This window comes from Gadus macrocephalus, chromosome 3, assembly GCF_031168955.1.
Source record: "Gadus macrocephalus chromosome 3, ASM3116895v1".
Classification (NCBI taxonomy): Eukaryota; Metazoa; Chordata; class Actinopteri; order Gadiformes; family Gadidae; genus Gadus; species Gadus macrocephalus.
Window position 1 is genome coordinate 23,667,536 of NC_082384.1, and position 10,553 is coordinate 23,678,088.

A 10,553-nucleotide genomic window follows, 5' to 3' on the forward strand; every position below is an offset into this window, starting at 1 on the left:
AAATTTAGCTTTTGATTTTCACATCTTTTGATATTTGTCTTGTTTGAAACCACACACACCCCCCCCCCCCCCACCCCCCACCTGGTGCCCCCATTGCCTACAATGACTTTATTCTCACCGTTTCTCAGAAAGCCTTCGGGCTCTAAATCAGATGACTCTTTAACCGTGAGTCTCGCTCCCGACACAGAGGCCTATACGGCGGCCACAGGTAGCCCGCTTTCAATACCTCTCTGCATGTCGTCACCCCTAACCGGCATCTGTCCTCATCGTTATTAATACGTCCCGTCGTCATGTGTTTTGTTATTCGTTCAGAGGCCATGGCATGTTCATGTTCCAAATCGTCAGCCGACGCCGTTTTCTAAAAGTGACGCTAATGTTACGACTGTAGTGTCTAGATGTTGTCAGGTCCCTCAGCTAAATCCATCACATGTTTAGTACCATGCATGACATGGCAGTGTGTTCTGGACCATTCCATTACTGAAGGTTTAAAGGTACTTACACACTGCCCCGACAAACTCCAACATGGGGCCAGTGTGCACACAAGTTGGTGGTTATGGCGGGTTGTCGGCGGTCATTTTGAATCGTGTTGTTCAACTTCGGCCCACGTTCCAACCATTCTGGGTGTGGGTATTTGTTTGGGGCAGTGTGCATGCACCTTCATAGCTACTCAAGCCACCTAATGCTCACCTGAGTCACATAACTGCTCCATAGCCTAGTTTGCTTCTAACCCCTGCTGCTGTTGCAAGCAGACCCTTAAAGCTTCAAGTATCGCCTTCGTCGCCCTCATCGTCTTCATCCTCTCCGTCTCCCACCTCACAGACGCAGCATCGAACAGTGAGGGCACGGAGGGGAGAGCGACCAATGGGACGCGAGATAGTGTGGCGTCACTGCCTGCTGACATCAGCAACAGGAGCAGCTACAGTATCCCGGCAACAGTGTAGAACAATGTTTTCAGTGGAAGAAAGAACACCACGAAAAAAAACGTTTTTCTTTTTAAATCTGAGAGATTGACATTTGAAGGAAACTCGAGGAAGAACAAAGAAAACTCCAAAAGTTGGAGTGTCTGAAAAAAAAAAAATGGCTTATTGACGAGCCTTGGCTTTTATTGTCCGAGGACACACAAAATGAAAAGGAGTTTCATTCCCCTAATCCAGTCTCCCTCTCTCCTCCGTCTGCTGTCTGGTGTGCGTCCGGCTCTCTCAGCCGTCAGCACGAGTGTCTTTCTGTCTTCCTCCATTTTGTGTTTTTTTGTCTCATTAGGGGCGGTTGCCTTTGTCTCTGTCACGACAAATCTATTTATCTGAAGTGCACTGTTGCTAATAGAAGACTGTAAATACACTTTGCCACTATCAGTAGAGAAACGTGTGTGTATATTTTTGCATTGTGTGTGTATATACTGATGAGAGGCTACGCGCTAGAATAAAGATGTAGGTTTTGATTACGCAGTGTTTCGGTGCCCTTTATTTTGCTCGGGCGTTGGAAGATCACACAGGGAAGACGTATTCTGTATTGCTAAAAAATGGTAAACATCTTAAACCTAAGCAGAAACCAGCGCTGATCTCATGTTCCCTCAAGCTGTATCACACGCTCAAAACGAGTGAGAGAATAACAAACTCGAACAATGTGTCGCACCCAACGAAACATCCTAAATTGGCCGGCATCGAGCTGAACACACATTAGGGGGGGGGGGGGGGGGGGGGGAGAGATTAGATGCATGCAGCAGGTGGAGGAAATGAATCAGTTGCGGCGCAGTGTCGTTCTATGTGGCCCTGCTATGAGGGCTGCAGAATTGTTTACGCCAGCGCTTATTGTTTCGGCCGCTGCGGACCAAACAGCCCATTGTGCACGAGGCGGAGAGGGATATCTGCGGCACGCCAAATAAACACATCATCCACGCCTTTTGTTACACTGGGCTTTGGCTTTTTCCTCTCGCCGTTAAAGCCGACCGCCTCAGCCTTGGGTTTTACAACTCGGTAGAGAACCCAGTGAATCAACTAAATCCACAAGGGACGAGTAAATCTCAAAAGTATTATTTGACATACTCAGTGAATACACCAGTACAGCATACAAAACAGCACCATGCAAGCGTATTAATGTATTTAACGGTAGCATCTTAGTTGCTTTGAATCCCTACACTGAGAAGAAAGTAATTCTTTACGATAAAACAATGCCCTTTATGATTGATCGTTATTTTGGCACTGCGTCTTGCACATTAAGGCGAGACATGAGGGATATAACTCACGCAGATCTCTAAAGACCTTAATGCATGTGTGGCCCTGTGTGTGTGTGTTCATAGTGACAGAGGACAGAACGACCAGCAGCATGTGGAGCGTGAGACCTGCCACTGCAGGTGAGGAGCGGAATGAACACACACACGACCCTTCAGTCTCACGACATCAACCTTTACATGCAGGGCGTTTAGCAGACGCTTTCATCCAAGGGACTTACAATCCTTTATACACACCGACGGCGGACTCCTTAACCATGCCAAGGCGACAGCCAGCTCGTCAGGAGCAGTTAGGGTGAGGTGTCTCGCTCAGGGACACCTCGAACCCTCGACTCGACTAGGAGGAGCCGGGGATTGAACTAGAAACCTCCCGGTTACAAGTCAACCTGCTCTACCACCTGAGAAAACCCAGCATAGGATTATGGGGTGTCGACGACGACCCCACCATCGATCGATAATGCCTAAAATAATAGGCATCCATCCTTCCAAGTGTGTTTCATAACCCCGTACTTGCATGGAGCTTTAGCTCAGCTTGGGTTGGGGTCGATGAGCGATCGATCGGGGGCGTCTCTGACCTGACATGTGGGGTGTGATGATCCCCAGCCAGTGACGAGGACGCCAGTGTGGGGTCTCGGGAGCCGGACGTAGAGTACACTGAGGTGGTGCACCCCCAGCCGACAGACCCCCAAAGGTACACACACACACACACAGACACACAGACACACACACACACACACACACACTCTGATATCTGATCCTCAAGTTCGGGCCCTCAACGTTTCCCTTTCCTATTCTCCCCACATCCGCCCCTCGCATTGCCCAACCCCAGTTCCTCTCGTTCCTCGTCCACGTTTCCTTGTTGTCGATAAAGCCACGGCCGCACGGCTTCCTGGGCGGGCCCCGTAATGACCCCTCATTAAAGCAGTGAGCAGGTTGCCATGGCAGCCGGGCTTCCATGGGGGCCGACGTGTAAACAGGAAGCGACGGACTAATTGCCAAGCGGGTTTCCTGATGGTTTCGGTGATGCCCGCGTTGTCCTTTGAAGCCCTCTCGCGGACCGCGGCTAAGCTACTCCACAATCACTAGTTGGCCCTTCAAACAAATACGAATGAATAAACAGAATGAATAAATTGCATGATAAGGGTGCCGTCTCTTTTGATGTTAAGGTAAAGTGAATCTTTCTCTCCCTCATCCACAGTGGTGCTGAAGAAGGGCACGGACACCGTGTACACCGAGCTCCAGAACACTCCTCCCAGTAAGTTCACTCCGTGGTCGTGGTGTCATCCCCTGACCGGGGGTTCACCGAGCTTTTGTTTCCCGTTGCTTTGTAATACTACTGACGTCCGGAATGCGTGAATCACCGCACCGAGTAAATCACCCGCATTTCTGCGTTAGAACACAGAGGGAAGCTACAGAAAGAGGACCACTTCCTGTTAGCCGTGGCTGCCAATTCCTGTTTGGAGAATTCCACGCTACAACATGGCCGGAATGGAACATAGAGTACCCTCACTAGATACCAAGTGAAACAACAAACGCGTTGATTGGTTGGGAAGTCGTTAAGGGGGCTCAATATTTCCAGCCATAACAGACGCTTGGCCAGGTATTTACACAGTGAAACACACACCCTCTGTGCAGTCAAACAATGGAAGAAAAAAAGAGGAACTTGCTGGTCAGCCGGTCAGCAGGTCATCACGTCTGTCAGGTGGCTGATAAATGACTGTCTAACTTTCCAGCACACAATCGGATTCCATCACATGGTTGTACTTGTGTGTTGGCAAGGCAGGACGCGCACGCACGCACACAGGCGCCAAAACGCGTGCGTGTCTGCACACACACGCATACACACACATGCATGATAACGTTGTTTTAGGTACTTCCCTTGGCAAACTCTTAAATAATAGAATAATGTCCTACAGGTGTGGTCGCTGCTGCTGCTGCTGCTGATGATCACGAATACGTGAGTCATGTTTATTTCTATACATTCCTTCTCTCTTTCTTTTCATTCAACGACAGCTCAATACATGACCTCGCTTTTCACCCTCGGAGGAAGAACCATCGAGTTGACTTTCCCGTACTTCACCGAGTTCGCCCCGTGGCCAGACTCGTGTTGGTTTCCCTCCATTGCTCCGCTGCTCCTCCTGTGGTTCAGCCTTGACCACGGCTCCCTGCCTCTCGCCAGGCCGAGGGGGGTGGGGTCGGAGGTGGGGGGGGGGGGGGGGGGGGGGGGGGGGGAGAGAAGTGCTGCTCAGAGTTTCCAGGCGAGAACAAAGACCTTTTGGGCTGGGGCTTCCTTCCCTATCGCTCGGTTACATCAAAACCAGTTCAATTACCCTCCGGAACATCTCCTCCTCCTCCTCCTCCTCCTTCCCCTCCTTTGCCCCTCCACCTCCTCCACCTCCTCCTCCTCCTCCTCCCCTCCTCCCCCTCTTTATCCTCCTCCTCCTCCTCTCCTTCCTCCTGCCGCCTCTCTGCCCCCTCCCCTCCTCCTCCTTTGCCCCTCCACCTCCTCCTCCTTTGCCCCTCCACCTCCTCTCCTTGCCCCTCCACCTCCTCGCCACCTCCCTCCTCCTCCTCCTCCTCCTCCCTCTCCTCCTTCTCCTCCTCTTCCTCCTCCTCCTCCTCCTTCTCCACCTCTTCCTCCTCCCGCTCCTCCTCCTCCTTCTCCACCTCCCGCTCCTCCTCCTCCTCCCCCTTCTCCACCTCCCGCTCCTCCTTCTCCTCCTCCTCCTCCCCCTCCTCCTCCTCCTTCTCCACCTCCCGCTTCTCCTCCTCCTCCTCCTCCTCCTCCTCCTCCTCCTCCTCCTCCTCCTCCTCCTCCTCCTGAGTCACTACCCCCTGCCCCTGTCGTGACCATATAAGGTGCGTGGGTCGTCCGGCCGGTCTATCTGAGGGCAGACACTGTGATGGTCATAAATGAGCCGTGACGTCATGCTCCAAATAGGAGGGGAAAAGGGCGGTTCTGTTTGAGTCCTGGCGCGCTATCTCTGTCCACGAAGGTTTTGGAGCGGCGAGATTACACTTTAGTTTGTATAAATAAGCCGGTTCTGGCAGCTATCTGTTAAAATATCTTTGCCTCGACGTGGTCGGTGGAATGGGAGTTTGAATATCGACCGACTTAACAACACACTAGCTCCCCAGCTATAGTTTTACACCACCAGCTATAGTTTTACACCACCTCCTTCAATTATATGCCACCTCCTTCAATTATACACCACCAGCTATAGTTTTACACCACCTCCTTCAATTATATGCCACCTCCTTCAGTTATAAACCACCAGCTTCAGTTATACACCACCAGCTATAGCTATACACGCAACTTCAGTTTTACACCACCCCCTCTGGTGGACAAATTAGATATGTAATCTGTAAACTTGATTGCGCCTAATTGCAATCAGCTGTATTTAAGTATCAAATTAGTATTTAAAACGTTAAAAGTTAAAAGATACTCTTGTTTTCATCCGTATGATAGTGACAGCATTTTTGCGATTATAGGGGATGTGAGAGTTGTCAAGAGGGAGAGCCGCCGAGAGCTTTATTGGAAATAATCGGACATAAACAACCGAAATAAAAAAAACTCCCTTTCCTCTTCGCTCCCTTCCTCCCCCGCTCTTCGTCTCCCTCTCTTCGCCTCCCTCTGCTGAGGAGTAAAGCATTTGTTGTGATTAGCAAGAATATTCTCCCGACCCATCATGGGAGAGATGCCCAGATCCCCGGTCGAGATGCCCTGGTTCCCGGTCGAGTTAACCGTTCTCTGTGACTCCTCTGCAGGGTTCACTGCAGTACGCCGACCTGAAGAACACTCACCCTCTGCTGGGTCCAGATGAGGACTACCACCATGGGCTCCCTGTGCCAGTGGATTAATTATTATTATTTTTTTTCTCTCTCTCTCTCTCTCTCTCGACACTTCGCTCTATTTTCTATAACCACTGTTTTGTTTTTTTATTCAGTCTTGTGTCTCAATAATTCAAATGAGTAATTATGCTTGCTGTAAATGCTTCATCTCAATAAACCGCACTTCAGATAAATAATAAGACGATATACAATTTATTGTTGTCGTTAAAAAATGTCGTTGTGTCATCTGGGCTGTGTTACCACAATATTGGATTCATACCGGGGTAGGCCTACAAGCGGTGGAGAGCTTAGTTTTCCTTACACTTCCCAGGTGAATAAAAAGACGCTTGGGTCACACACTACTGGATTGAATCCAGGACGCGTTGGAGATAACCACCGTCACAGGCCTTAAGAACCACGTCATGTCTGAGACAGTTGTAATATTAGTGAATCACCACACGACACGGGACATGGAAAGTAGTGACGGCATGTTAACCAGGGGCAGGCCGGTCTCAGCTGCCTGTGCCAAGGTTCTGGGTGCCAACTAATTGAATATGTAAGCATATACGCCCTACGTTCATCCGTTTCATTATCATCACACATTAAATAAGCAATGTGAATCATCGTTTGTTTTACTATTTTATATTTTGGTTTGAAGTAGGCCTAGCTGCTAGCCTGACGATGTCATACTCATAATTCTAGTCAGAATATGAGTCTGAGACCGAACCATTGGGCTGTGATTATAGGGCGGAACCAGGAAGGAAAATGCCTCTTCGCTCAATTGGATAGACCTAAAACCAATCAGAGCAACTTGGTATGTGACGTATGTTGTGCGACGCACAGCTATTCTCAAACACACACGAACTGAGCGCTCTTTGGTGACGTGGTTGATTACGTTAATGTGTATCATCTGTCCATCAACGTATAAAGCCCGCCCTTACAATTTGATTGGTCAGATCACTTTTCCCAACTCTCCCAGACCAAAAATTTTGTGGGCGGAGTTCAGGCTGGTATCCAGGCTACCTAGCTGCCGCTTGAGTGCCCTGCTTTTTTAGTTTGGGAAGGGCGACATCTTGCGCCAGAAATTGGTCAATGAAAATAAATCATAACTGCAAAAAAAAATAATAACACACGACACACACGCGCACACGCACACACACGAGCGCTGTATAATCAATTTGGAAAATGTATTTCAATACAATAAGTAACACCGTCTATTGTTGATAAGGATGCAAAAAGGGGAAAGAAGAAGTAGGCCTAATAAAAAAAATAAAACGAACATTTTCCAGAATTACATTTTCTCTAGACATAGCATTTGGCAAGGAAAGGTATAGATTCTAACACCTCTATAAGATGAGAATGGAACAACCCGTTGGCTGTGACAGACCGTTTGCGTGTTCACACGCCAATATAAGACATCACGGCTTTACAAAGGAACAAATATTTATATTTACATCAACTATGTACAAACACAATTTATAAATACATTTAAGCTATGAATTTAAAATAAAATAAAACAGCGTTTTGAGCGTTGTCTTCCGATCCTTTGACGATTTATGAAGCCTTGTCGAAAAATCACACGAATCGTACGTCAGTAAGGTGAAACAATGCAAAGAAAATGCGGTGATCAATAACCTTTTTTTTCATTATGCAATAAAAATGCAAAAGGCCAATATGTACATTCATGAAAAACCCTGCTGGCACCCACAGGGGGCAGTATTTCAAACCAAATGAGGGCGGGATATGAGTTGCGCTTGCTCAGGACTGTAGTATTTATCACCCTTGAGCGTTTCCATATTTTGTTGTGTAACCATTCAATTATCTTCCATTTAATGGCCATGTAAATGTTAATGATTTATTTATAACAATAAAACATTGAATCTGATGGCGGAGATTGTGTGTGGATGAGGGCTGGTTCAAGCAGCTTCACCTGGCCGAGTCTGATTGGACTCTAGGCTTGGTGGGGCAGCACACCTGTTGCGCATTGAGTAATCAATGTGCACAGGTTAAACCAGCCATTTCCAATCCCAATCAGGGAGAGATCTCCTGCATGGCAACATCACCAAGTGCCATGTTATCAGCATCTAACCATACACTAAACCGGCTTTCAACACCACCTATTCCTGTGTGTGGAGGAGTCGATCTCTCCCTGAGTGTGTGTGGTGAAGGCTGGTTTAACCTGTGCACACTGATTACTCAATGCCCACCAGGAGTGCAGCCTCACCCAAGCCCCAGAGTCCAATCAGAATCGGCCAGGTGAGGCTGATTAAACCAACCAGCAATCACACACACTCCATACTAATCTAATCTTAAAAATAATTTCCATAAAAGTATCCCCCCCTAGTCAGAACAACCGTTGGCTGTAATTATAGCTGTGCGTTTTTTCAGACAAGTCACTACCAGTATTTGCATTTAAATGTAATTTTTTCTTTCCTGAGGAATGAAGTCGGGTTGGCTGCTGTCTACGGCTATTTTGAAGTGTTGCCACATACTCTCAATTTTATTGAGGTCCAGGCCTGAGCTGGGCCATTCCACAGCATTCAGGTTTTTAAACTACTCCAGTGAAGCGTTGGCTGTACGTGAAGGGATCAGTCGACATGCTATCCCTACCACACCGGCATGCTCCCATCAATATTGTCTCATTGTCCATGATGCTGTTTGCATACTCTAAGAAAAGCCTTTTAGAAAAAGGTGCATTTGTTTTGTGATTATTACAGGAAAATTGGCTTCTTTATTAACCTCAACAGTGAGTTGCACAAGGGCAGGTACTTTTCTTTTAATTACATAGGATATTAAACTGCAATCGCTACACAATGCAAATTCAATCCATTTGAATCCATGCCAAATGTTGTAATCAACCACCACATGTTTGTAAATGTTTACAAGGGTTATGGCAGTTTAACCTTGGGTCATTCTGAGTAGCTTTGCATGTGTTTGTTCAATGTTTATAAACATTAATGTTCAATGTTAATTAACATTTACCTTCAATGGTAATTAACATTGAACAAACATATATCAAGTAAATGTGCAACACATACAAAGTAACATACACACATACAAGTAAACTAAGATGATTTCAGGAGAATTTCACTTATTTTTCTTCAAAGCAGAATGACCGGTGAAATGAGCACACAGGTTTAACAACACCTTGAGCCTAATGGCTCAGAGTTGTTTGAGGGGGGGTGTGGTCCCTTTCATTGTGGCTGAGAGACAAAGGCTGAGAGACAATAGTATACCAGCATTTGCTAAATCAAAGCATGTAATCTTTTCAGCTTACCCTGACTTGACCCTTTGGGTCAAGTCAAGAACATGCACATCCTGGTTGAGACTTTACTTCAGTAGTTCTCAGACAGAGAGGCTGTTTGGGGTACTCTGTGTGGATGCACACCGAGAACACACAGGGGACTAAGCGTAGTCCCGACACGTCAGCCTAAGACTTTGTGACCAAGTAGATGCAGACTAGCAGGTTTGAAAGCGAGATGATGTGGCACTTATCAACTGGCTTATCGCAGTGGTCCGTGTGCACACACACAAATGAGTCAACACGCCTTGCACAACTTGAAACGTGATTCAGAGACTGATATGATTGTGACGAAAGCAATTGATATCCTAAAGATCCTCAAAGCACCACACTTACTGAGCGTGAAAGTGCTTCAAGGTCTACTGAACACTCATGTTGAATTCAGCTTTTGAACCAATTCATTATGTTGACAATGCAGGCGACGTATTGTTTTTAGCGTATTGTTTTTAAACGGAGAACACCCACTCATTATTACTCAGTGCTTGATTTCGAGAGCATGGACAGAGAACATGTGCCGTTCTGCCATTGGCAGATGATTCTGTTCTCTTTATTAACCTCAAGTACTGCACAGGGCCCTGCTTCACAGTTGGCATGGCAACAGCATGTGGAACCTATTTGACCAATTTAAATGGACAAGAAGGATGTACATAATTCTCTTTCTCGCACACACACACGCACGCACGCACGCACGCACGCACGCACGCACGCACGCACACACACACACACACACACACACACACACACACACACACACACACACACACACACACACACACACACACACACACACACACACACACACACACTCTTAAATACAAATTTGTCTAATAACCAGATTGACCATAACCGGATGAGAACAGCAAATTAAATTTGTCCTGTTGCCAAGGCGTTTAGGCTACGTGTAACTAAAGGACTCTGCCATCTCAAACGAGATAGGAACTAGTTCCTCATGACCGCTGAGCGTCAGCGCTAAGGGTAGCATTCTTGAAATGTACATTTAGAACATGACCAGCATTAGTGTTGCTGTCACTGTTTTAATGTCAAGAGAACTGATAATTGGCTCTATGGCTAATTTAAACATTCCTCTCCTCTCCTTAAAGGTCAGTTGGAAGAAGGTTGTGTTGGTAAGGCAGTATATACATAAGTATACACTGGGTGTGATAAATAGTACCATTTACTCCAATGTCATGCATG

The 10,553-nt window shown here is 46.9% G+C and overlaps 1 protein-coding gene and 1 long non-coding RNA gene across 3 annotated transcripts in view; both read left to right on the forward strand.

Annotated features, from left to right (window-relative positions):
* pecam1b (platelet and endothelial cell adhesion molecule 1b) overlaps positions 1-47 on the forward strand; it is a 12,709-nt gene extending 12,662 nt beyond the window's left edge. Inside the window, 1 exon segment of the mRNA XM_060047410.1 lies at positions 9-47. Within this exon segment, the coding sequence (XP_059903393.1) occupies positions 9-47 (39 nt within the window).
* A 21-nt stretch (positions 48-68) lies between these two features.
* Positions 69-6,258, forward strand: LOC132454649 (uncharacterized). 2 transcript variants are annotated; one of them, XR_009524974.1, is made up of 5 exons: positions 69-208; positions 820-2,350; positions 2,831-3,482; positions 4,144-4,184; positions 5,996-6,258. It is a non-coding gene; the product is annotated as an uncharacterized LOC132454649 (long non-coding RNA). The 2 variants fall into 2 exon arrangements; XR_009524973.1 differs by having other exon boundaries at positions 69-2,350.
* Positions 6,259-10,553: the final 4,295 nt, after the last annotated feature.